Source organism: Phocoena sinus, chromosome 1 (genome assembly GCF_008692025.1).
Source record: "Phocoena sinus isolate mPhoSin1 chromosome 1, mPhoSin1.pri, whole genome shotgun sequence".
In the NCBI taxonomy this organism is placed as follows: domain Eukaryota; kingdom Metazoa; phylum Chordata; class Mammalia; order Artiodactyla; family Phocoenidae; genus Phocoena; species Phocoena sinus.
The window spans coordinates 126,342,353-126,369,594 of NC_045763.1; the positions used below are offsets into that span (position 1 = coordinate 126,342,353).

The 27,242-nt window shown below is 35.9% G+C and overlaps 1 protein-coding gene across 4 annotated transcripts in view; it reads right to left on the minus strand.

Moving 5' to 3' along the window:
- The window catches only part of NME7 (NME/NM23 family member 7), a 266,701-nt gene that overhangs the window by 148,741 nt on the left and 90,718 nt on the right, over positions 1-27,242 (minus strand). For all 4 annotated transcript variants that reach the window (XM_032631246.1, XM_032631269.1, XM_032631265.1 and 1 more), the window contains exons 8-9: positions 11,360-11,424; positions 8,226-8,294 (exon numbers count right to left, since the gene is read on the minus strand). In XM_032631246.1, the coding sequence (XP_032487137.1) occupies positions 8,226-8,294; positions 11,360-11,424 (134 nt within the window). The remainder of the gene's footprint in view (positions 1-8,225; positions 8,295-11,359; positions 11,425-27,242) is intronic.

Genomic DNA, 27,242 nt, shown 5'->3' on the forward strand with positions numbered 1-27,242 from the left:
TGAGCTCCAGAGAAGGGTGCGAACCACGGTTATCAGCACAGACAGCAGAGGTGGGCATGAAACACTAAGGCTGCTGCTGCAGCCACCAAGAAGCCTGTGTGCAAGCACAAGTCACTATCCACACCTCCTCTCCCAGGAGCCTGTGCAACCCACCACTGCCAGGGTCCCGTGATCCAGGGACAACTTTCCTGGGAAAACACATGGTGCACCTCAGGCTGGTGAAACGTCACGCCAGCCTCCTCCGCTGCAGGCTTGCCCTGCATTCTGTACCCGTCCCTGCCCCTGGCCTGAGTGAGCCAGAACCCCCTAATCAGCCACTCCTTTAACCCCATCCTGTCTGGGCAAAGAACAGATGCCAGGGGGCGACCTACACGCAGAGGCAGGGCCAAATCCAAAGCTGAACCCCAGGAGCCGTGCAAACAAACAAGAGAAAGGGAAATCTCTCCCAGCAGCCTCAAGAGCAACAGATTAAATCTCCGCAATCAACTTGATGTACCCTGCACCTCTGGAATACCTAAATAGGCAATGGATCATCCCAAAACTGAGGCAGTAGACTTTGGGAATAACTGTAGACTTGGGGGTTGCTTTCTGCATCAATTTGTTTCTGGTTTTATGTTTATCTTAGTTTAGTACTTAGAGCTTATTATCACTGGTAGATTTATTGATTTGGTTGCTCTCTTCCTATTATATATATATTTTTTCTTTTTTTCCCTCCTTTCTTCTCTTTTTGGGAGTGTGTGTGTGTATGCTTCTTGTGTGATTTTGTCCGTATAGGTTTGCTTTTACCATTTGTCCTAGGATTCTGTCCGTTTTTTTCTTTTTCTTTCTTGTTTTAGTATAATTTTTAGCGCTTGTTATCATTGGTGGATTAGTTTATTGGTTTGGTTGCTCTCTTCTTTCTTTTGGATTTTTATAACATTTTAATATTTGTATTTTACTAATATATTTTAATTATTTTATTTTATTTAGTTTTTCTTTCTTTTTTTTTTCCCTCCCTTTTCTTCTGAGACATCTGGTTGACAGGGTCTTGGTGCTCTGGTTGGGTGTCAGGCCTGAGCCTCTGAGGTGGGAGGCTGACTTCAGGACACTGGTTCCCCAAGGATCTCCCAGCCCCACATAATATCAATTGGCGAGAGCTCTCCCAGAGATCTCTGTTTCAACACTAAGACCCAGATCCACTCAATTACCAGTTCCACTCTACGACCAGGATGCCCATGCCAAACAACTAGCAAGACAGGAACACAACCCCACATATTAGCAGATAGGCTGCCTAAAATCATAATAAGCTCACAGACACCCCAAATCACACCACCAGATGTGGTCCTTCCCATCAGAAAGGCAAGATCCAGCCTCATCCACCAGAACACAGGCACCAGTCCCCTGCACGAGTAAGCCTACACAACCCACTGAACCAACCTTAGCCACTGGGGGCAGACACCAAAAACAACGGGAACTACAAACCTGCAGCCTGCAAAAAGGAGACCCCAAACAAGGTAAGTTAATCAAAATGAGAAGATAGAGAAACACATAGCAGATGAAGGAGTAAGGTAAAAACCCACCAGACCAAACAAATGAAGAGGAAATAGGCAGTCTACCAGAAAAAGAATTCAGAGTAATTATAGTTAAGATGATAAAAATCATGGAAATAGAATGGAGAAAATACAAGAAACGTTAAACAAGGACCTAGAAGAACTAAACAGCAAACAATGATGAACAACGAAATAAATGATATTAAAAATTCTCTACAAGGAATCAAAAGCAGAATAACTGAGGCAGAAAATGGATAAGTGAACTGGAAGATAAAATAGTGGAAATAACTACCACAGAGCAGAATAAAGAAAAAAGAATGAAAAGAATTGAGGACATTCTCAGAGACCTCTGGGACAACATTAAATGCCCCAAAATTCGAATTATAGGGGTCCCAGAAGAAGAAGAGAAAAAGGACTGAGAAAATATTTGAATAGATTATAGTTGAAAAATTCCCTAATATGGGAAAGGAAGTAGTCAATCAAGTCCAGGAAGCACAGAGAGTCCCATACAAGATAAATCCAAGGAGAAACACACCAAGACACATATTTATAAAGCTATCAAAAATTAGATACAAAGGAAAAATATTAAAAGCAGCAAAAGAAAAGCAACAAATAACATACAAGGAAATCCCCATAAGGTTAACAGCTAATCTTTCAGCAGAAACTCTGGAAGCCAGATGGGTGTGGCAGGACATATTTAAAGTGATGAAAGGGACAAACCTACAACCAAGATAACTCTTCCCAGGAGGGAGGGAGATGCAACAGTGAGGAGATATGGGGATATATGTATATGTATGGCTGATTCACTTGGTTATAAAGCAGAAACTAACACACCATTGTAAAGCAATTATACTCCAAAAAAGATGTTAAAAAAAAAAAGATTACTCTACCCAGCAAGGACTACATTCAGATTTAATGGGGAAATTAAAACCTTTACAGATAAGCAAAAATTAAGAGAATTCAGCACCACCAAACCAGCTTTACAACCAATGCTAAAGGAACTTCTATAGGCAGGAAACACAAGAGAAGGAAAAGACCTACAATAACAAACCCAAAACAATTAAGAAAACGGTAATAGGAACATACATATCGATAATTACCTTAAATGTAAATGGATTAAATGCTCCAACCAAAAGACACAGAAAGCTGAAAGCATACAAAAACAAAACCTGTATCTAGGCTGTCTACAAGAGACCCACTTCAGACCTAGGGACACATACAGACTGAAAGTGAGTGGATGGAAAAAGATATTCCATTCAAACGGTAATCAAAAGAAAGCTGGAGTAGCAATTCTCATATCAGACAAAATAGACTTTAAAATAAAGAATATTACAAGAGACAAAGAAGGACACTACATAATGATCAAGGGATCAATCCAAAAAAAAGATATAACAATTGTAACTATTTATACACCCAACATAGGAGCACCTCAATATATAGGGCAAATGCTAACAGCCATAAAAGGGGAAATCAACAATAACAAAATAATAGTAGAGGACTTTAACACCCCACTTTCACCATGGACAGATCATCCAAGATGAAAATAAATAAGGAAACACAAGCTTTAAAAGACACATTAAACAAGATGGGCTTAATTGATACTTATAGAACATTCCATCCAAAAACAACAGAATACACTTTCTTCTCAAATGCTCATGGAATGTTCTCCAGGATAGATCATATCTTGGGTCACACATCAAGACTTGGTAAATTTAAGAAAACTGAAATTGTATCAAGTATCTTTTCCAACTACAACACTATGAAAGTAGATATCAATTACAGGAAAAAAATATATAAAGAATACAAACAAATGGAGGCTAAACAATACGCTATTAAATAACCAACAGATCACTGAAGAAATCAAAGAGGAAATCAAAAAACACCTAGAAAACAATGACAATGAAAACATGATGACCCAAAACGTATGTGAAGCAGCAAAAGCAGTTCTAAGAGGGAAGTTCACAGCAACACAATCCTACCTCGAGGAAAAAGAAAAACCTCAAATAAACAACCTAACTTTACACCTTAAGCAATTAGAGAAAGAAGAACAAAAAAAACCCAAAGCTAGCAGAAGGAAAGAACTGATAAAGATCAGACCAGAAATAAATGAAAAAGAAATGAAGGAAACAATAGCAAGGATCAATAAAACGTAAAACTGGTTCTTTGAGAAGATAAACAAAATTGATAAACCATTAGCAAGACTCATCAAGAAAAAAGGGAGAAGACTCAAATCAACAGAATTAGAAACGAAAAAGGAGAACTAACAACTGACACTGCAGAAATACAAAGGATCATGAGAGATTACTAAAAACAACTATATACCAATAAAATGGAAAACCTGGAAGAAATGGACAAATTCTTAGAAGAGTACAACTTTCCAAGACTGAACCAAGAAGAAACAGAAAATATAAACAGACCAAGCTCAAGCACTGAAATTGAAACTGTGATTAAAAATCTTCCAACAAACAAAATCCCAGGACCAGATGGCTTCACAGGCGAATTCTAACATTTACACAAGAGCTAACACCTATCCTTCTCAAACTCTTCCAAAATATAACAGAGGGAGGAACACTCCCAAACTCATTCTATAAGGCCACCATCACCCTGATACGAAAATCAGACAAAGATGTCACAAACAAAAAAACTACAGGCCAATATCACTAATGAACACACATGCAAAAATCCTCAACAAAATACCAGCAAACAGAAACCAACAGCATATTGAAAGGATCATACACCATGATCAAGTGGGGTTTATCCCAGGAATGCAAGGATTCCTCAATATATGCAAATCAATCAATGTGATAAACTGTATTAACAAATTGAAGGAGAAAAACTATATGATCATTTCAATAGACACAGAAAAAGCTTTTGACAAAATTCAACACCCATTTATGATAAAAACTCTCCAGAAAGTAGGCATAGAGGGAACCTACCTCAACATACTAAAGGACATATATGATAAACCCACAGCCAACATCGTTCTCAATGGTGAAAAACTGAAACCATTTCCACTAAGATCAGGAACAACAAGGTTGCCCACTCTCACCACTATTATTCTACATAGTTTTGGAAGTTTTAGCCACAGCAATCAGAGAAGAAAAATAAGTAAAAGGAATCCAAATCGGAAAAGAAGTAGTAAAACTGTTACTGTTTGCAGATGACGTGATACTATACATAGAGAATCCTAAAGATGCTAACAGAAAACTACTAGAGCTAATCAATGAATCTGGTAAAGTAGCAGGATACAAAATTAATGCACAGAAATCTCTCGCAGTCCTATACACTAATGATGAAAAATCTGAAAGTGAAATCAAGAAAACACTCCCATTTACCACTGCAACAAAAAGAATAAAGTATCTAGGAATAAACCTACCTAAGAGGACAGAAGATCTGTATGCAGAAAACTATAAGACACTGATGAAAGAAATTAAAGATGATACAAACAGATGCAGAGATATACCATGTTCTTGGATTGGGAGAATCAACTTTGTGAAAATGACTATACTACCCAAAGCAATCTACAGATTCAATTGCAATTCCTATCAAACTACCAATGGCATCTTTCACAGAACTACAACAAAAAATTTCACAATTTGTATGGAAACACAAAAGACCCTGAATAGACAAAGCAATTTTGAGAAAGAAAAGCAGAGCTGGAGGAATCAGGCTCCCTGACTTCAGACTATACTACAAAGCTACACTAATCAAGAAAGTATGGTACTGGCACAAAGACAGAAATATATATCAATGGAACAGGATAGAAAGCCCAGAGATAAACCCACACACATATGGTCACTTATTTTTGATAAAGGAGGCAAGAATATACAATGGAGAAAAGACAGCCTCTCCATTAATTGGTGCTGGGAAAACTGGACAGCTACATGTAAAAGAATGAAATTAGAACACTCCCTAACACCATACACAAAAATAAACTCAAAATGGCTTAAAGCCCTAAATGTAAGGCCAGATACTGTAAAACTCTTAGAGGAAAACATAGGCAGAATACTCTTTGACATAAATCACAGCAAGATTCTTTTTGACCTACCCCCTAGAGAAATGGAAATAAAAACAAAACTAAACAAACGGGACCTAATGAACCCTAAAAGCTTTTGCACAGCAAAGGACATCATAAACAAGACAAAAAGACAACCCTCAGAATGGGAGAAAATATTTGCAAATGAAGCAACAACAAAGGATTAATCTCCAAAATTTAAAGCAGCTCATGCAGCTCAACATCAAAAAAACAAACAACCCAATCCAAAAATGCGCAGAAGATATACAGACTGCCAACAAACACATGAAAGGATGCTCAACATCACTAATCATTAGAGAAATGTAAATCAAAACTACAGTGAGCTATTACCTCACACCAGTCAGAATGGCCATCATCAAAAAATTTACAAACAATAAATGCTGGAGAGGATGTGGAGAAAAGTGAACTCTCTTGCACTGTTGGTGGGAATGTAAATTGATACAGCCACTATGGAGAACAGTATAGTTCTTAAAAACCTAAAAATAGAACTACCATACGACCCAGCAATCCCACTACTGGGCATATACCCTGAGAAAACCATAATTTAAAAAGAGTCATGTACCACAGTGTTCACTGCAGCTCTATTTACAATAGCCAGTACATGGAAGCAACCTAAGTGTCCATCGACGGATGAATGGATAAAGAAGATGTGGCACATATATGCAATGGAGTATTACTCAGCCATAAAAAGAAACGAAATTGAGTTATTTGTAGTGATGTGGATGGACCTAGAGACTGTCATATAGAGTGAAGTGAGTCAGAAAGAGAAAAACAAATACCATATGATAACACATGCATATGCAATCTAAAAAAAAAAAAAAAAGGTTCTGAAGAACCTAGGGGCAGGACAGGAATAAAGACACAGATGTAGAGAATGGACTTGAAGACACAGGGAGGGGGAAGTGTAAGCTGGGACGAAGTTAGAAAGTGGCATGGACATAGATACACTACCAAATGTAAAATAGATAGCTAGTGGAAAGCAGCTGCATAGCACAGGGAGATCAGCTTGGTGCTTTGTGTCCACCTAGAGTCGTTGGCTAGGGAGGGTGGGAGGGAGACTCAAGAGGGAGGCGATATGGGGATATATGTATACATATAGCTGATTCACTTTGTTATACAGCAGAAACTAACACACCACTGTAAAGCAATTATACTCCAACAGAGATGTTAAAAAAAATTAAAATAGGTAATAGCTAAATTCATAAGCCCTAAGAATTTGAGATGAGGTAATAAATTTAATTAGAAAGCATACAAATAGTCATCAAAAATTGTAGCATAGTCAGACAGAAAAAGACAAACATCGTATGATATCACTTATATGTGGAATCTAAAAAAATGATACAAATGAACTTCCTTACAAAACAGAAACAGACTCACAGATTTGGAAAACACACTTACTGTTACCGAAAGGGAAACGGGGTCGGGGGGAGAGATAAATTAGGAATTTGGGATTAACATATACACACACTACAATATATAAAATAGATAACCAACAAGGACTTATTTTATAGCTCAGGGAACTCTACTCAATCTCAATATTCTGTAATAACCTGAATGGGAAAAAAATCTGGACAAGAATAGATATATGTATATGTATAACTGAATCACTTTGCTATATACCTGAAACTGACACCACATTGTAAATCAACTATACTCCAATATAAAATGAAAATTTTAAAAATTTAAAAATTAATAAAAAAGATAAGAACATATTTTAAAATTTCTTCCATTTAAGAAAAGAAAGAGCATAACTCTAAAATCAGGAAGCTAACAAGATTAAAGTTCGATAACCTACAGCAAAAGAACACTCTGGTTCCTCTAAAGAAGGGTGGATCACTACCAGTATGCTGAATGCAAAATATAACATCTCATTATTGGTCTTTACTATGTAGGGCTAAATAAGACAAAGGCTCAGGTCATTTCTTAAAGTAGGTTGAAAGGAAAGGGCATAGAGAAGTGAGGAGAAGGGAATCTAGTTTCATTGTCAGGAATAGTGAACTTTATGCAAAAAAAAAAGCCAAAATTCTCTATAAAATAATGTGGGGGATGAGGCAGGCCACCAGCACAAACGTATCTAATTTGATAAAAGGCGAAAGAAACTAACTTTGATTAAATATCTATCATGTATTATTTTAAGAAACAACATTCAGTTTATCTGAATACAGTCTTGTTTTCAAGAATGAATTTCACTGCCCTCTGAACAACTCCCTTTAAGTCTAACCATTTATTCAGTCTCTATCACATTGTCAGATGATTCTATCTGCATTTGTAGCATTAAGTAGACACTAACTACCGCTATGAAGTTACATTAAGAACTATTTGCTCTCAACTTTTTAAAGCATTTTGGACAGTCTTCCACCCTGAGAATTTTATAATGTTCATAGATAATATCAAAATGTGTCAATATCTCAGCAAAGTGTTTTTTTGATTCCTGTATATTTTTGTTTCATAAATGAAATAGCATCATATTTTTAAAACTGACCCAGTGGCTCTGAGGGATAAAAAATGCCTCAGTCACTGGTATGATCAGTTGGCAATTGGCAGAATCATGAATACTTCAAGCAATACTTTCATGATTATAAATTATACTGAGATCTACAAGATTTGAGATACACAAGTTGTTTTCAGTACCAATGCTTTACATTTATTTTGATACTTACGTTATATTCAGACACGACTCCTTTATAAATTTCATAAAACTCTTCAACATTAACTCGATCCATGTTGAACTATATTTAAAAAAAAACAAAAACATAAGCCAACCAACACAATAGAATGAGCCACACTTAGCACTCAACATTTATGATCTCTTGGATATATTTCCTTTAAAATGTAAACCTTGAACAAATTAAACAGTCTTTGAAGAAAAAGTGTTAAAGTGTTAAAGTTCAGATCATCAATAACAAATTATTGTTTAGTAAAAATAAAAAATTATTTATAACATTTGAGTACTTAAATATATCAAGCATTGTTCTAGATCCTGTAGGTACATCATCTCAGTTAACCGTAAAAATCACCCTACAAGGTAAGTAATGTTAATAGCCCCCATTTACAGATGAGGTGAAGACTCAGAGGGGTTATGTAGCCTTCAGTACTTGGCATTCCATCTTAAGCAGTCTGATCTCACTGACCATACTCTCAACCACTACATTCTACCTCACTGAAAAAAACCTCATTCCTGGTACAGAAACGACTTATGTATCTATACAATGTAATGTTGTTTATCAATAGATTAGTGGCACAAATAAGAAGCACAGGGAGATCAGCTCGATGCTTTGTGATGACCTAGAGGGGTGGGATAGGGAGGGTGGGAGGGAGGGGATATGGGGATATATTTATACATATAGCTGATTTGCTTTGTTGTACAGCAGAAACTAACACAACATTGTAAAGCAATTATACTCCAATAAAGATGTAAAAATAAATGAATAAATAAAAATAAAATTTTTTAAAGAAATATTACTAAAGAAAAGTTCTTCAAATTTTGTAGAGGGGGCTGGAAATAATACCCTTTTCCTCCCAAGCATTCAGAAAAATCCCTAGTCTGGCTCAAAATAAAGCACTGACACCATTCATCTGGAAATCCTACTCCTCTTCAAAAAGAATTGTCAGAATATGCTAATAAGGTAAACCTACATGAGTCATTCTTATCCAGGCTGGATTCAAACTTAGAAATAAAATTTCATTAAGTTCTACCATCTCAAGAACCAGAACCTTAAGTTTTTAAAAAATAGCCTCAGACTTCCCAATTTTGTTTTCCTCCCTACTTTGCTTCTTTATTGTTGCCAGGATTGAAGATCACTAAGAAGTTTCTACCAAGACAATAGTTCAAACTAGGAAGATTTATTTTCATAGGCAACATAACTATTACAGGGAGGGAATTTTGTTTGATTTCAGTATATTATTTGATATTCATACAAATTCTTATATTACTAATACCATAAAATAATAACAGAAAATATAATTTATTAAATACTTAGTAACTTGTACTGGAAATTCTACGAAGTATTGTGTAGGGTTATTTCATTTATTCCATGAAATAATCCATTAAGGCAAATAATATTCTCATTGCCTAGCTGAGAAAACTGAAGAATGCTTAAAATCTGGCCAAGTTCACATACCTAGAAAGCAGAAGACACATGATTCAGAAATAGAGCTTTCTGATTCCAAAAATCACAACACGATTGCCACTAAACTACCATGCCTCCCCCATAAGTTCAATTGATTCTTTTTTTTTTTTTTTTTTTTTTTGCTGTGCGCGGGCCTCTCACTGCCGTGGCCTCTCCCGCCGCAGAGCACAGGCTCCGGACGCACAAGCCCAGCGGCCATGGCTCACGGGCCCAGCCGCTCCGCGGCATGTGGGATCCTCCCGGACCGGGGCACAAACCCACGTCCCCTGCATCGGCAGGCGGACCCCCAACCACTGCGCCACCAGGGAAGCCCTGATTCTTTTTTTTAATTATTTTTTTTTCACTGAGTACCTACTATGGACAATCACTATTCTAGGTTGTAGGCCTAGAGTTAGATCAATGATTAATTCTAAAATTTCCACAAGGATTACTACTTAAGGAGGCTTAGGTAGGTCCTATAACCCTGCGACTACATAACCAGGCTAATACTTTGAGAACGTTTTGGCTAACAATTTCATTCTAGTCCTGGCTAAGATTCTTCAATTAGTAACATCCTCATCAGTCTCCAAGTTGTGCCTGATAACTCTGTAAACTAGCTGATATTTCTGATCTTTTCTCAGCTTATTAACATTCCCACCAATCTGGGATACAAAATAGGCAGAACCTCAGTTAGTGTCCTGACCTCTGATTTTGGGTGATCCTAAGACTTCATAGAAATGAAAAGCAGTTCCTTTTCAGAAAAAGAGCAAATAAACTATATTAGTAAGAAAATTCTTTCCAAAACTGGCATTTCACTGTCATAATAATACAAACTTGCTGGCCTTCAAAAATTGTAAAATGTAAAGACAGACTAATTAAAGATGATTTTAAACCCTAAAGCAACACTAAAAAAATTTTTAGAGGTATAAGTAATAAATCGATAGTGGAAATAAAATGGAATCATTAAAAAAATCCCCATTAATGCAGAAAAATGAAACAAAAACCAATTATAAAATGTAAATTATTTGATTCCTATAATAATTTGTGCCCAATTTATCATCAAATGCACTGATAAGTATAGCACAAAGATATAGAGGGACTCTATAGAAGTTAATATTGTTTCTTCAGTGAAGGGTTTCCTAGAAATGTGCCAGCAGGGCAATTTTGAATGATTGTGGGCTCCGGAGATCCAGTGGTATGACTGCCAAGAGAGGGGCTGAAATGTGCTAACTCCAAAGAAGATCCTGAGGGAAACTCCAGAAACCAGCAAAGGTCCTGGGAAAAATCTGAATTGATTCTCTTCTTAGTCACAAATCCAGACAACAGAAAATTCATTATAACTACTTAGCTTAATTCTGTATTTTGTTTGGAGGAACTAAATGTATTGTTTCAGTCTGCATTTATTTTGCAACTAAAGTTCCAGGAATTACATAAACCTGCTTTATAAGCTTAAATTAGATGTACCATTAGAATATTAGTTCTCTTAGTGAGAGACTATATAGGTAAAGTCAGTTCAAAAATATTTTTTTACTATAAGGTTATCAAGTTCAACAAATATATCTTTTTATTTTTAATGCATTGAGTTCACAAGTACACAGAGAAAATTCAGTGTAAAAAATTTTCAAGCATACTTCAAAAAAAAACACAGTTCCTCAGTAAGTTATGACCCATTGCAAACTACCTACCATCTGCATAGCTGAAATTTCAAAACCTGCATCTCGGATAGCCATCAGAATTTTTCCCAGCAGTCCTGAAAATACAGAACAAATGAGTGCAAAAAATATAAAATTTCTAAGGCATTTTAGTTTTAGAGAAATGCAAATTTTCTATATCAAATTACTTTGCTTACATTCTATAGGAAGGAATCACATATTTCTGAGGGAAACTAAACCCCTAATACTGTAATCCCATTTGATTCACTTAGTAAAGTGCTTCAGGAATACCAACAATGATCTTGAAGATTATGCAAAAAACTTTTAAGTTACTATTCCCTGTAAGGACCCTGAGGGCTAGTGATGTAAAGAATATGAAAATCAAACAATTAAAGTAATATTACCCAAAAAAATGAAATGTTCAAGTACCAGATACAGAGGGAGTTCACAGGAGCAGTTCAAAGAAGGAGAAATATCAAATTATAACTGAAGAGGGGAACAGAAGCTTCAAGGGGATATGAGAGCATGAACTGGCCCTTAAAGGCTATAGGTAGATGGCATTATATAGGGACAGAGGTATAAAAAGAGACAAGGCATAATTCTGGGAAAAATGTGAATATGTGTACAGAATAGTAAGAAGTCAAAAAAGAAAAAGATAAAAAAGGAAAAGAGATTTAATCCAAATTGATAAAGGCCTTAGATATCAACATGAGGAATTTGGTCTTTATCCCACGAATAGCAACATTTATAATGGTGTTTGTAGACTCTGGAGGTCTAGAACTGATTTTTTAGATTCCATTAGTCTTCTATAAAAATCTCCTAAGTTTCTTTTTTTCAAGTGAACTAAAATTCTCTGTCTCTCTATCTCATACACACATACACACACTCCATATTCTGGATCATCTTGATGTTCACCTAATAACCCCCAAAAAACAAGTAGTATCAGTGCCTGAATGTGCATTTTTATTTACTATCTTACTGCTGCCAAATAGGCTATTTTAATTGTAGCTGGCTGAGGGATGAAAAAAAAAAAAAAAAGACAAGGACAGATCTATTTCTTGAATTATATGTTTGTACCAAGTGAAGGCCAAATCATACCACAATATGCTGTAGAAACAAAGGTTTCTCATAAGTTTCAAGAGTAGAATAGGCCCAGTGGTGCAGTGGTTAAGACTTCAAGCTCCCAATGCAGGGGGCCCGGGTTCGATCCCTGGTCAGGGAACTAGATCCCACATGCATGCTGCAACTAAGAGTTTGCATGCCGCAACTAAGGAGCCCACCTGCTGCAACTAAGACCCAGTGCAACCTAATTAATTAATTAAAAAAATAAAAGAGTAGAATAGGCCTGTGCCAAACTCAGAGCACTTAGTACCATATTCACGTTGAGCTTACTGATTACGTTTCAGCAAACGTCTTTTGTCACATTAATGTTAACTTAAATTTTATCCATTTTATAGTTTTGTTTGTAATGAATTTGTAAACTGTTTTAGTTATACAATTTTATGTGCAAGCGTTTATATTTAGTTGTATATTTAAGTTACATTATAATTAAGATATTTTATGTCAACACTGGGAATCCATGAGAAAATTTTTCCTTCAAAAGAAACATTGCCAAAAAAAAAAAAAAGAAACACTGCCAAAAGAAATGGATCACTGAAAATGTTGAACAGGAGAATACAGGATAAATACAGTATTTTAGGAAGACTACTAATGTAATAGTAATGGGCAAGCTGGTCTGAAGAAAAGAATAAGGGATAGAAAGAATAGCAAAGGCCGTTGAAGTCATCTACTGTGCTGACTAGACTTGGATGGCAGTAGTAGAGAAATAAAGAAGTAATGAATATAAGATATTTCCAAACAAAAAGTAACAAGACTAAAGTAACAAGACTCAAGTGAACATAGAGTGTGAACATGAAGGAATAAAGGTTTTGAGTGTAAGTAACTAGAAGAATGATAGCACTTTTAAGAAGAAAACAAGCTAAGAAACCAAGTTAAGAAAAAAGTGAATGATTCTGGACATAGAAACAGAATTTTAGAGCAGAATGCTAATCAGCATTTGAGAAGACAGTATATCCAACGGCAATAAAAATCATCAAGGAATGAATGAATAAACTCCCTATACTACATTGGTAATATGGGGTTGTATTCCAATAGATAGACAGATATAATGAGGCTACAGAGAGGTTAGAGCTGAAGTGATGAGAATAGATGACTACTTGTTTGACAAAAAGAAGGGCAAAAGCAAAAAAAGAGTTGGGAGGAATGAGTTTTGAGAAAATATCTAAAGTTTGGGGACACGTAAAAGGATACTTGCAAAAGAATAAAGAAGGAAAATATTACACTAGTATCAAAAGAAGGAGGAAATTCTTAGAATACAGGGATAGTTAAGAATTAAAGGAGATTAAGCACCTTGGAACTAAGATAAATCCTTTGGCCTAAGCAAGATGGTATGATGATATTAAAGAAAGTCATATCAACAGAGTGTTAGGAAAGAGAAGTTAGATAACCTATTAGTAATCTGTACCAAACACTCAGATGGCATAGGACACAGGAATGTTAACCAAAATTCCAGGTCTTTTATCAATAGGAAAAGTATAGACAAAAGTTAGGAAAGAAGAAAGTAAATTAATTATTGGGGGCTGAGCCCTTTCATATGAAGTTATTCCACTTAATCCTTAAAGCAATACACTAAAACAGGGGCCACCATCCCACCATAAGGTGAGAATATATGAAGATTTGGAGAAGACAAATAACTTGCTCAACGTTACAAAATTAGTGGGTCTCCAAATCCCACTGTCTTTCTGCAAGTTTCAATAGAAAAACAGGAACGTGTATATGAAAGCCTGATATGTAAAACTCACTAGACAATATAACCCCCTGAGGCAAGGGCCGTGCTCATTTTAGGACTCATTTTATCTCCAGTGACACTAGCAAAGTGTCTAGCATGTAGTAGGTAGTTAACAAATATTGTTCACTGAATTACAAAGTTAATAAAAGAAATAACCAAAGGAAAAAACAGTCATAGCTCTCTGACTGATCCAAGTCTGAGAAACTCTAAAGCTCTTCAGAGCACAATTAGAAAATACCAGAAAATTGTAAAGGAGTAATTAACATTAGAGAAGGGAAAAAAATTTTTAATTTTTTGGCTTAACAGTTTGGAGAAAAAGTTCATACTGGCCTCATGCCACATACAAACATTAATCCTAATGAATTCAAGGTAAATGTAAAAAAAAATAAAGGCAATTGATTAGAAAAACATATAGGTGATTATACTCATGATATAGGTAGCCTTTTAAAAAGGAAAGAAAAAGGTTGGTTCCTTGGTGTAAGCTTCAATTCCAGCTCTGGATAGACTCACCCTCCTCCAATATGCAATCTTTTTTTCATATCTTTTTCCATATATTTATTCCTTTCTACTTGGTCCATTTTTCCTCTCACCCTCACCATCAGTCCACCTTCTAAGTCTTTCCTCATTGTCTTCTGAAGCCCTGAAGTATTTTGAACAGTTACCTTTATGCCCTCAGTCTCAGTTACCCTTACTCAGCTCTCTTACTTAGAATTTAATCTTCATTTTCATTTACCTGCAATCGTAGCAGGTTAAAGGCTTGCCTCCTTTTCCCCCTTGCTATGATTTAAATTTTTGTGTGCCAGCCAACTTCATATGTAGCCCAATATGATGGTATTAGGAGGTGGGGCCTTTGGAAGGTGCTCAAGTCATGAGGCTGGAGCCCTCATAAATGAGGTCAGTAAAGGCCGAGATTTTAGATGGATTAATAAAACAAGATCCAATTATATGATATCTATAAGAAAGCAAGTTTAAATATGAAGACACAGGTAGGCTGAAAGTAAATGGATGGAAAAATATATACCATGCAAACAATAAGTATAAGAAAGTTGTAATGATTATATTAATTTCAAATAAAGTAGAATTTATGGCAAACAGTATTACACAGATAAATGTCCCAAGAGGCATTGGGAGACAGTACTTTAGATAGAGAGCTAAAAGAAAATGGATATTCATGGCAAAAAGAGCACTGAGCAAAGGTACAGAGAGGTAAAACAACATGGTTCTTTAGATGAGGGGAAATGAGACAGAATAGATCATAGGAGAGGTGGTAGAAGCCACTGATAGAAGGACTCTTGGACCACAGACAGAGGTTTGAATTTTACCCTATAGGCCAGAAGTTCCCAAAACATTTTGGTCTCATGGACCCCTTAGCTCTCAGAAATTATTAAAGACTCTAAAACACTTTTATGTAAATAGGTTATATTGATAAATATTTGTTGTAAACAGCAAATTTTAAAATATTAACTTAAATATAACAAAAAATATTTACATTTTAACATAAATACCATTTTTATGAGAAAAATGACTATTTTCCAAAACAATAAAAAAATCAGTGAGAAGAGATATTGTTTTACATTTTTAAAAATCTCTAATGTCTAATTTAATGAAAAGCAGTTGCATTCAACTTTCAACCTGCTGTTATGTGTTGTTTGCTTAAAGTATATTTAGTTGGAAAATGGTGTAGTATTTTAATAGCCTTTAATATAATTGTATATATTCTTCTTCACTTGACAAGTGGTAGTTTCTTAAAAGCTCACTGCAACATATAATTTCAAACTTCTACCAACGACCTTTTTTTTTAACCCTGTTGCATTAAAATCCACTGGTCAATCTTGTACTTTGTATAAATCTTTTTTATTTATTTATTTTTTTTGGCGGTACATGGGCCTCTCACTGCTGTGGCCTCTCCCGTCGCGGAGCACAGGCTCCGGACGCGCAGGCCCAGCAGCCATGGCTCACGGGCCCAGCCGCTCCGCTGCATGTGGGATCCTCCCGGACCGGGGCACGAACCCACGTGCCCCGCATCGGCAGGCAGACTCTCAACCACTGCGCCACCAGGGAAGCCCTTGTATAAATCTTTTATCCATGCATGATTTTATAACATCATACACATTGATCATTTGGAAAATATTAGTTCACTGAGTTATGCAGATCTTCCAAATGCTGACTCTCTATTATACCACATCAAAAGAAAAAAAAAATCCCATTTGTTAAATACCACCAACTTCATCAGAATAATCTAAGTATTGGAAAGCTGTTGAGTTCAAGGTGGTGCATACAGTTTTCCTAACTCTAATTTTTATTTGTAATTTTATCTACTTTTGGATTTTTTTCTTGGGCAACAACTACTGTCAATTATCCTTTCTTTTAAACGATAGGCTTATTTTAAAGAAAATGCCAGGCAAATATCCATACCTGAATGACCATAGTTTGTGAGTCATTCTTTCAAGTAAAAATGGTATTCTATGAAAAAGGCATTTAGTTCAGCTCACAACTCAAACAACTGTACGTGCGCTTTTCCTAAAGATAGCATTATATTTCAGTATGTATCAAAAGTGCTTCATGTATACTTCCCGCTTCTTCACACAGAATATTAAAAATATTTTGACTTGAGGGTAAAAAATTAATAAAATTAATAATTGTTATTGTTTCATCAAGGACACCCTTAAGTGAAAGTGGCTTTCTTTCTGCAAATGCAAGATGGTTAAAAACACCCTACTAGTACAGTCTGCTGCCACTATCCTGCTTTGTTCTAAGACACCAGCAGTTTTACCCACTGTTGCTTCTGCACCATCAGTCCAAATGTCAACATACTTTAAAAGGTAAATAAATTCTTAGTACTTATGAGATTTGATCTCAAGGATGCCTAAAAGAGGTCTTATTTATTACAATAAAGAAAATATTTTACGTGATTACATAAGAATCCTGATCTAAAAAAAAAAAAGAATCCTGATCTAAATATGAAAGTGGTATTTAGCTCTATGCATTAACTAACACAAAGAGAAATGTACAATCTATATCTATTCTAAATCTATAATCATATTAAACTATGACTTGTGGGATGTAACATTTGAACAGAATAATTCTATTCACAAATAAACCAATAAAAGTTATAGTCCAGGCAGCACTGACATTGTGCCAAGAACAGTCAGACCTGAGTCAAGGATACTGCTTTTTTTATATTCAGTTGGTTATGTGCAGAGGCAGGACAGAGAGGCATTTAAGAAACCCGTTCTGTGTTTAACAGCTTGAAATGACAAAGTGTCAATAACCATAATCCTTTACTTTGTTCTAGACAGAAAATGTTCAGGTGACTGAACAAATGACAATAACTATGTAAATGAAGTGGCAAAAGAAGAAGTAAAATTGTATGCCCCACAGCAAGCATGTTCAAAAGGGTCAAACAAAGCAGATGGCTTATTTTATTTGGCTGGTGTTTGCATAGTTAATTTGTTTTTTAATAGTTTGCTTAGAACTCCATGAATGCTACCTAAATGTTTCGAATGTCAAATCACCTCTCCATCTCCACTCTTTCACATACTCAGTTCATATCCTGATACCTTTTACCTGAATTGTTCTAAAGCCTTTTTAATAAGTGGCCACCCTGTATCCAATCATCAATATCAGACATCTATTACTTTGTCTTTCTAAAACCTCTTGCTTCTCCTGGAATTAGGAGCCCTCATTCTCTTTTAGGAAAACTAAACCATTTGACTGGAAAGGGAGTTGCCATCTTCTTACGTGACCCTATAACCATGGGCCTCAGCCAATGGTCAAAAGGTGGACACCAGACCTAAACAAGGTCAATCATAGCACTCTGCTCCCTAGGCAAAATAATTCACCCAGGAATTGGCCTAGAATTGGCACAAGCCAATCAGAGTCCTTCCCTGGAATTTTTTTTAGCTAGAACAGGGGGGGAAAAAAAAAAGTTCTTTCCAGTGTGTTTCTAAGTATATGAGTCTTGCATTGCTGGAAACCCAACCTCTCTCTCAAGGTGCTGTTAAAAGCTAATCTGCAAGCATGAAATTGATAGTCAAGAGAAGCACATATGAAAGCCATAGAGAACAAGGATGTTGAACAAGTCTCCCTAAGCCTAGCTCGACCCCTATTCTTCTTCCAGCCCTAAAATGAGACAAATAGGGAATTCAAGTTGGGTTTCAACCAGTTGTACCAACAGTGTCCTCATTAAGCCCCCATTTTTATGTAGGATTTTTTATATAGGAGGTGACACACTGTACCCTGAGAAAGAAAGGTTGTAGAAGAAAGGGTGGAGAAAGAAGAAACAGTACATCTTGAAAGCTGTGGTATTCTTATGGGTGTTATTCTGATCAAAGAACTACAATCAGCAAATATCCCAGAAAAAAATCCTATGCATAGCCAAATGATCAAAAACTGGGATTAGAAGATCCCTCTTTCTGTCCATAAAGTTCATAAAATGATCATGGTTGGAGAGTGGAAGAAAAGTAACTGACAATAAAATATTCAGGTACATTGAAGTTCAAACAGTATTTTTAGAAATAGCAGACTTAACAGTTTAAATAAAAATAGACTTGCACCAAATAATGGAAACAAAATTGCAAGGCAATCGAATGAAACAGGCACTTTAACACTCACTGGTATCAATAAGATAAAAAGGACAGTAAAGGTTTTCATAACATAACATGGTTTGCACCACTTGGAAGAAAACAAACGGGCACCAGGCTTATATGCTCCAGGATGGATGCACAGGTACCACATAAGGTACCCTGGGTCACCCAAGCAGGTATAATGAGGTGCTAATATAATGTCTAAGGCTTTTTTCGGTATGAATGCAGCAACATTATTAGAGTCTTGAGGATTGGGAAAAGCTTCTCCCGAGAGTTACTGTGAAAATCTGGCTTGAATTTAAAATGGAAATAAAAATGGATTTTTTTCCAGTTTTAAATAAATACATAAATTGAAGTACAGTATATATTTTTGAGAATCCATTTTTTTCTCCCTCTGACCTGTATCTGGTCAGGGTAAATGAATCAATGTTAACAGATCTGCCTTGATTTGGCTCTGTTACCTATCGTCATCCCTGCAAAGAAGGCCACTTAGACTGAAAGGCAGCCCTTATGAGTTGAAATAGGATTATATTGCTCATAATAACCTAGAGTTGAAAACGAGTTGTTCTCTCTTTCTTTACAGCTGCCAAAGAGGAGTAAAAAACCTCCCACAGTGTGGCACAGAGAGGAAGACCATCAACAATGACTACATATGAGATATCTGGCCAGGGACCAAGTGTGTCAATTTACTCTCCAGCCCACAGATGTAAGGGCTGGTAAGTGATCCAGTCTGAAGAGACTTCTCCTTTGCCTATCTCAGCCTAACCTCTCTATGGTCTCAGTTTCTTTCCTTGTCTATAAAAGATGGTGATACCTACCTCATAGAGGTTTTATGAGGATGTAATGTGTCTGTATATGTAAAATTCTTAGAACAGCCAGGGGCATACACCAGCACTATTAGCTAATGACAGCAGCAGTAGAGTAGTACTAGAGCCAAGAACAGCCTGAGTTAGGATGCATAGCTTTGCTTATAGAATGAGCACGAATTTAATTTTTAGCCGTACTGTTAAAATGCAAGCATTTTATATGTCTCGTTTCAAAGAGAATATTGTGTAACCAGTACACGGCAAGGAGGCTAATGCTACTGCCCAGGTCACACCAAATGAGATAGCTGCAATGACTGATGAGAAGCAGATAACAGGGTCAGGGCAATACCCAGCTACAGGCACAACAGGGCCTGGCAAACCCACCGGTTCTCAGGAGACGGAAAGCCACTGTTGTCTAAGCCAGCAGTGCCTGGCAAACATTGCGATACAAATTAGGGGAAGCAGAGCAAGAAAAGAAGGAAGAAGGTGGTCCTTACACAGCACTTGACAAAACAAGGCCTCTCTCTCCCACTACGAACCCCTAGAAATATTTGAGGTGCACTTTGTAGAGTACTCGAGCCCTGTCTTAGATGAGCGTGTGCATCAGTGAAACAATTTCTGTAGATTCATAAGGAATATGTAAAACTTTAAGCAGAATTTGAAACAGGAAGTTTGCCTGTAAAAACCCCTCCAAGGGGAAAAATGACAAGATAACACTTTATATTATATATTACATCAGATTTTTGAAATAGGGACTTGGTCCAGTGGTTGAGAATCCGCCTGCCAATGCAGGGGACACGGGTTCAAGCCCTGGTCCGGGAAGATCTCACATGCCGCGGAGCAACTAAGCCCATGTACCACAACTACTGAGCCTGCGCTCTGGAGCCCACAAGCCACAACTACTGAGACTGCGTGCCACAACTACTGAAGCCTGGGCACCTAGAGCCCCTGCTCCACAACAAGAGAAGCCACCACAATGAGACGCCGAGCACTGCAACAAAGAGTAGCCCCCGCTCGCTGCAACTAGAGAAAGCCCATGCACAGCAATGAAGACCCAATGCAGCCAAAAATAAATAAATAAATAAGTTTATTTTTCAAAAAAATATAATGTAGCAGGTATTCTCATAGACATGCAGCTGTGGAAATATTTCATTGTTATCCTCTTTCTGGAGGATAAATTGGGATTTACTAAAAACTTTAAAATGTTTTTATTTGATGTAAGAATTTCTTGAAATTATTCTAAGGATAACTTAGGTGTTCACAAGGATTTATATAGGAAAATGTTAACTGCAGAATTATTAATAATAAAAATTTTAATTATAAATAATAAAACAAGAAAAAGATAAAGAAAAGTATATTCCTATAACTATTATTCAGACTTTAAAATTATGTTTTCACAGATTATCTAATTGTGCAGAAAAAATTCAAAATACAATGTTAGGTTTAAAAAGTGCAATATAAATTTATATAAATTGGATAATTCCAATTCATTTTATAAAACTAGTATTACCTTAATATCAAAATCAGAGTACAAAAGTAAAACACACATCAATAACCCTCATGAATACAGATGCAAAGTCCTTAACAAAATATTAGCAAATAGAACCCAGCAATATATAAAAAGAACTATAGTTCTTTTGGACAACAAGTGTTGTTAAAAATATATATATGTACCAATGTCATCTGCTATATTAAAAGGCTAAGGAAGAAAAATCACATAATCACATCAATTGATGCATAAAAAACATTCAAAAAAATTCAACACCCAGTCATGATCAAAACTCTTAGAAGAAAACTAGAATAGATGGGAACTTCCTGAACTTCATAAAGAGCATCTACAAAAACAAAAACAACAACAATAAAACCACTACAGCTAACATTATGCCTAACAATGAAAGACAAGAATGTCCATTCTCATTGCTCTTATGTAATACAGTGCTGGAAGTTCAAGCTCCTGCAATAAGGCAAGAAGAAGAGAAGGTGAGAGGAAGGGAAGGGAGGAAAGGGGAGGAGATGGGAGGGGAGAGGGGAAGGAAAGGGAAAGGAAAATGGGAAGGGAAGGGGCAAGCAGATCAGAATGAAAGAAATATAAGTCTCTTCATTTGCATATGACATAATTATCTAAAAAAAGAAAATAAACTACAAAAAATATTCTAGAACTAATGACAGATTTCAGCAAGGTTGCAGGACATAAGATAAACATACAACAATTAATTATCTATATATTAGAAATAAATAAGTGGACACTGAAATTAGAAGTATAATACCATTTATAAATAGCTCAAAAAGAAAAAAATTACTAGGTGTTAATCTAACAGAACTTGCACAGGACTTGTATATGAAAACTACAAAATGCTGGATGGAAGACCTAAATAAATGGAGAGTCATATAGTGTCTATCATTTGGAAATTAACATAGTACAGATGTCAGTTGTCCTCAAATTGATAAATGGGTTTGGCACAATTCCTAACAAAATCCCAGCAAGATATTTTGTAAATACAAGATTTTCTTTTTTCTTTTTTTTTTTTGGCCGTGCTGCATGGCTTGTGGGATCTCAGTTCCCCGACCCTGAACTGAACCCAGGCCCCTGCAGTGAAAGCCCAGAATCCTAACCACTAGGTCACCAGGGAACTCCCTAGACAAGATTATTTTAATATTACAAGGAAAAAGAAAGGAACTAGAATAACAAACAATTTCCAAAAAAAGGTAGGAAAAGTCAATCTACCCAATTTCCTGACATATTATGTAGCTATAGTAATCAAGACTGTGTATTACTGGCAGAATGGCACACACATAGATCAATGGAACAGAAGAGAAAACCAAAAATGAATATGCCCTGCTGATTTTTGATAAAGGTACAAGAGCAATTCAGTGAAAGAGAGATAGCCTTTCCAATAAACCCAGTGACATGGCCGTACAAGGAAAGTTAGGAAATACAGTCTCTGACAGGACAGTCACTTATCAGAAACAAGCCTACACTGTAGAAGAACAAATTTAGGAAGAACAGCTAGTCTTCTCTCTCGTGTGTATTGTACATGCTAGTCATATTATTCCTGCAATCCTCAGAACAGCCCTATGAAGAAAGTACTATTATAATGTTCATTTTATAGATGTTTACTTTCTCTACTAAAAGGTTAAAACAACATGCCCAAATAGCTAGTAAGTAACAGAACTGAATTTTAAACACACTTGTGCTTGTCCCCAATGACCTGAGATTGTTAGATTACAATAAGATAGGCAAAATATTTAATTGGTTTGTATAGATCATTCAATTAAATAATTTATGTATATTAAAGAGTTCAGAACATACCACCCCAAAATATGCTGGTCTGGTATACTATTTTGACTTAAGGCAGCGTATACAAGAAAAACACTGACCTTCCTTCCTTTTCTTAAAAGTGAGATAAAATTCCCACAAGAAAGTGTCCTCCCTATGCAGAAGGAAAGCAACATTCTCATCACTAAGGATAAGAAGTTGAGATCAAGAGAATTCTATACAAACAGACCTTGTTAAAATAATTCTTATCTTCCTTTAACCTCCTCACATAGTTTAGTCACTTCTCCACAATAGGCACAATTGTCTCTCCTTTTTTTTCAACCTAATATAAAAGCAAGTAGGTTTTCTCTATTTCTTTGGGTCTTCATTTCCTTATGAAGGAAAACTTGTATTAAAAACTTGTATTACATAAATTTGTATGCTTTTCTCCTGTTGATCTATCTGTCTCATGTCAATTTAATTCTCATGCCCAGCCAAAAAAATTAAGAGGGTAAGAGTTTGCCTCTCCTACAATATACAAAAAAACACATTTATTTATGTGTGCTACTTATCTTTTTTGATCTTCTGAATATATAATGTAAAACCAGTAACAGAAGAATATAGAATTTTTATCTAGTAAATTTTGGATTGTTCAGAAGATCATCACCCAACTTACTGATTTTTCAATTTAAGGTTTCCTTCCTTCTTACCATTTTGATGCTTAACAAATTTGAAGGAAAAAAGACAGGAAACAATTGATCATTTTACTATTTGTTAGTAGTTCTAGAAAACTGTTTTATAGAGAGAAAATAGTTAAGAGCAAAGTTAAGCTGTTAACAAGGTAAATGGACAATATTCTTCAAAATTATGACAAAATTGGTTTTCACGTTTAATAATCTAGTAGTTTCAATTCTGCCACCAACAAATATTTTCTGTAGAAATAACTTATTCTGATGTTAAGGTCTTTCCTGGAGTTGTGATATCTTTCTTGACATTATAATATCTATACTCTACAGTAAACTGTACACTTGAAAGCAACCTTGCAGCCAATGAACCCACCCTTATACTGTGGAAAAACCTGAAAAACACCTTTACTATGAATGTTAAACTTACTCCTTGCAATAATAAGGTATAAACAGCCAAAAACAAGACCTTATTCAAAGAAATGAGTGCCCGTGAAAAGGACATTTTGGTGAGCAAAACAACTTACAGAACTCAACATTAAAGAAGCAGCCAGTGTAAGAGAGTTCCCTTTTCTCCACACCCTCTCCAGCATTTAATGTTTGTAGATTTTTTGATGATGGCGTTCTGACTGGTGAGAGGTGATATTGATGGGAATGTAAATTGGTACAGCCACTACGGAGAACAGTATGGAGGTTCCTTAAAAAACTAAAAATAGAGCTACCATATGATCCAGCAATCCCACTCTTGGGCATATACCTAGAGAAAACCATAATTCAAAAAGATACACGCACCCCAATGTGCATTGCAGCTCTATTTACAATAGCCAAGACATGGACTATGTCCATCAACAGAGGAATGGATAAAGAAGATGTGGTACATATATAATAAAATAGTGCCATTTGCAGCAACATGGATGGACCTAGAGATTGTCAGAGAAGTCAGAGAAAGACAAATATCATATGATATCACTTATATGTGGAATCTTAAAAAATGGTACAAATGAACTTACGTACAAAACAGAAATTGAGTCACAGATGTAGAAAACAAACTAATGGTTACCAAGGGGGAAAGAGGGGAGACATAAATTGGGAGACTGGGATTGACATATACACACCACTATATATAAAAGATAACTAATGAGAACCTACTGTATAACACAGGGAACTTTATTTGGCTCTCTGTAGTGACCTATATGGGAATGGAGTCTAGAAGAAAGTGGATATATGTATATGTATGGCTGATTCCCTTTGCTGTACACCTGAAACTAACACAACATTGTAAATCAACTGTATTCCAATTAAAAAAAATAAAAAAAGCAGCCAGTCTGTTGTACAAGACAACTCATCACAACCTGGATGATACGCTCCACAATACTGACACTAAATAGGGGTGGGTGAGATATAAAAATGGCGGATAAAAAAGTGTCAAAAAGAAATCTTGCATTTTACTTCGGTAGGATCTGTGAAAGAAAAGTTTTAATCTTGATACAGTCAAGAATGCATGAACGATACATAAACAGATGTTGTGTTTAATATTAATAACCAATTTAAATCAAATTGGAGAAATCTGATATCTTTTAAAATTTAAATCTAATGAAATAAAAGACATTTTAACTAAAAAATAGGGCTGGTGTGTCATTATAATGTAATTAGTGTAAAGCCAAGTTAAAGCTAGAGATTATAAGAGTGTAAGAGTTTAATTTTCAATGCCAAAATACAAAAGAAATCACAAGCATTACTGAATCCAACAGAAGGAATTTAGTACTAATCCTAGCAAACATGCATAACAAATCAATTTAGGCATAAAAGCCAGGTGGAAAAGCTTTCTGTTTCCTAGACAGCAATGTTACTAGGCAATACCACTTCACTGACAATCTTCCAGTAATTTTTAATCCGATGAAAAGATAAACCCACAGATCAGTTTGGCTTCAAATGTCTGTTATGATTTTTTGCTGGCTAGTAGGCAAAAATATTGTAGAATCACATTAAATCAATTGCAGATGAGAGTTTGGATTCAGCAGAATTGTTAAACTGAGAGCTAGTAAGGCACTTAAGTCTTAAAGGATCTCAAATTAATTCATTAGCTGATCATAATCTATCCCAGTAGCAAGTAGGCTTATAAAATATAGACCTAATTCATCTAATAGCATTTCTGATTCTGCACTTGCACCACACACCAGATCTAAAACGCACATTTTCCTTACCAATGTCCTAACAACCACCATCTGTAATTCCTTACAAAGCAATAAAAAAAGTAACCAATATAGCTTTACAGATGTACCCACAATATGGTAACTTGGTATATTAAAATTCATCATAACGTAATTAAGTGAGTAGAAAATAGTAAAGGCAGGCTCCACACCAATGCAGGAGCAACAGAGAAGACCCACAGGATCTAAAATCTCCAGGAAAAGGCCATCAATAACCCCTCCTTACTGGGAAGACAAGGATGGGCTCAGCATAGCAAAGGAAGCCAAGAACAGCTAGCATGGCTGAAATAAGAGCACAATTTTAAAACAAGCACAGTCCAGGAAAAACATAATAGGGTACCAGGATGACAGGGGAGAAAGTGAAAATTTAGTATTAGGCAAATAGGTCATCAGAAGCCCAAAGTTAATGCCAGGTTACCACGGAAAACAAGTTAATCACACAATCACAAAGCAATGTTACGTTTTTACAGCACAGGATACTGTCAACTTCTAGGTAGGGGGAGATCCTTCCGAATTTTAAAATAGGCCAGCCCCTCTTCTGGAGGGTGGAGTAAGCACAAGTCCCACTGGAAGCTGACTTCATGTTTGCAGGAGATTTTCATGAATTATACAAGTGCTATACATGTTATAACTCATCAATGGAAATCTGTTAGTTTTATAGGCAAGCACAGTGAAAAAGACTGAAAAAGTAAACCAAAACCATGGATCCATAAACTCTAACATGAACAAAACAAAGTAAATCTTTTCCCTTTCTTAAAATTAGTTCTGTTGTTTTGTATCTTTTTTTTAAGACATATAAAGAAAAAGATTCTCAAAGCTTGTCTTTTGCACAATTTTCAAAATTATGAACATTTATTTTCTTTATTCCAGTTATCCAAAGTCACAGTTAAGGAGATCACAAATTTAGACATCTTACTACAAGAACACGGTTTCTTCTGTTGATTTTAAATGGCTCTGATTTCCTCAGCTGGCAAGACCTACATTGTCACTCACAGGCTTAAAAACAGACGTAATGCCACAACATGGGCCACAAATTTTATATAACTCTTACTCCTCATCTGCTGGAAGCACATACTATATGCACTGGGTATGGGCCTCCATTTTTGTTCTATTTTCCAGCATGTCCTTATGCAGGGGGCAGCTTTGCCATCCAGTGGTTCTCAAAATGTGATCCCTGCATAAGCAGCATTGTCCTGACCTGGGAACTTATTAAAAATTCAGACGTACCGAGTCAGACACTCTGAAGTGTATAGCCCAGGAATGTGTTTTTTAACAATCCAGATCCAGTGATACGGATGCTCACTAAAGTTCGAGAACCATGACTGGGAGCAAGATCTCTGAGGACAACAGAATATCACAATAACCATTCTCCTGGCCATGAACAAGGAGAATGTTATCTGAAAAGCTTATGATTTTAATTTTCAGTCCAATTCTTCCTTAATCCCTCTACTCCAAACCTGCATCATCTTAAAAAGGAAGTCATAAAGGTATTAAATTCTCAAGTTTTGACTTTTTGGTCTTAATTTC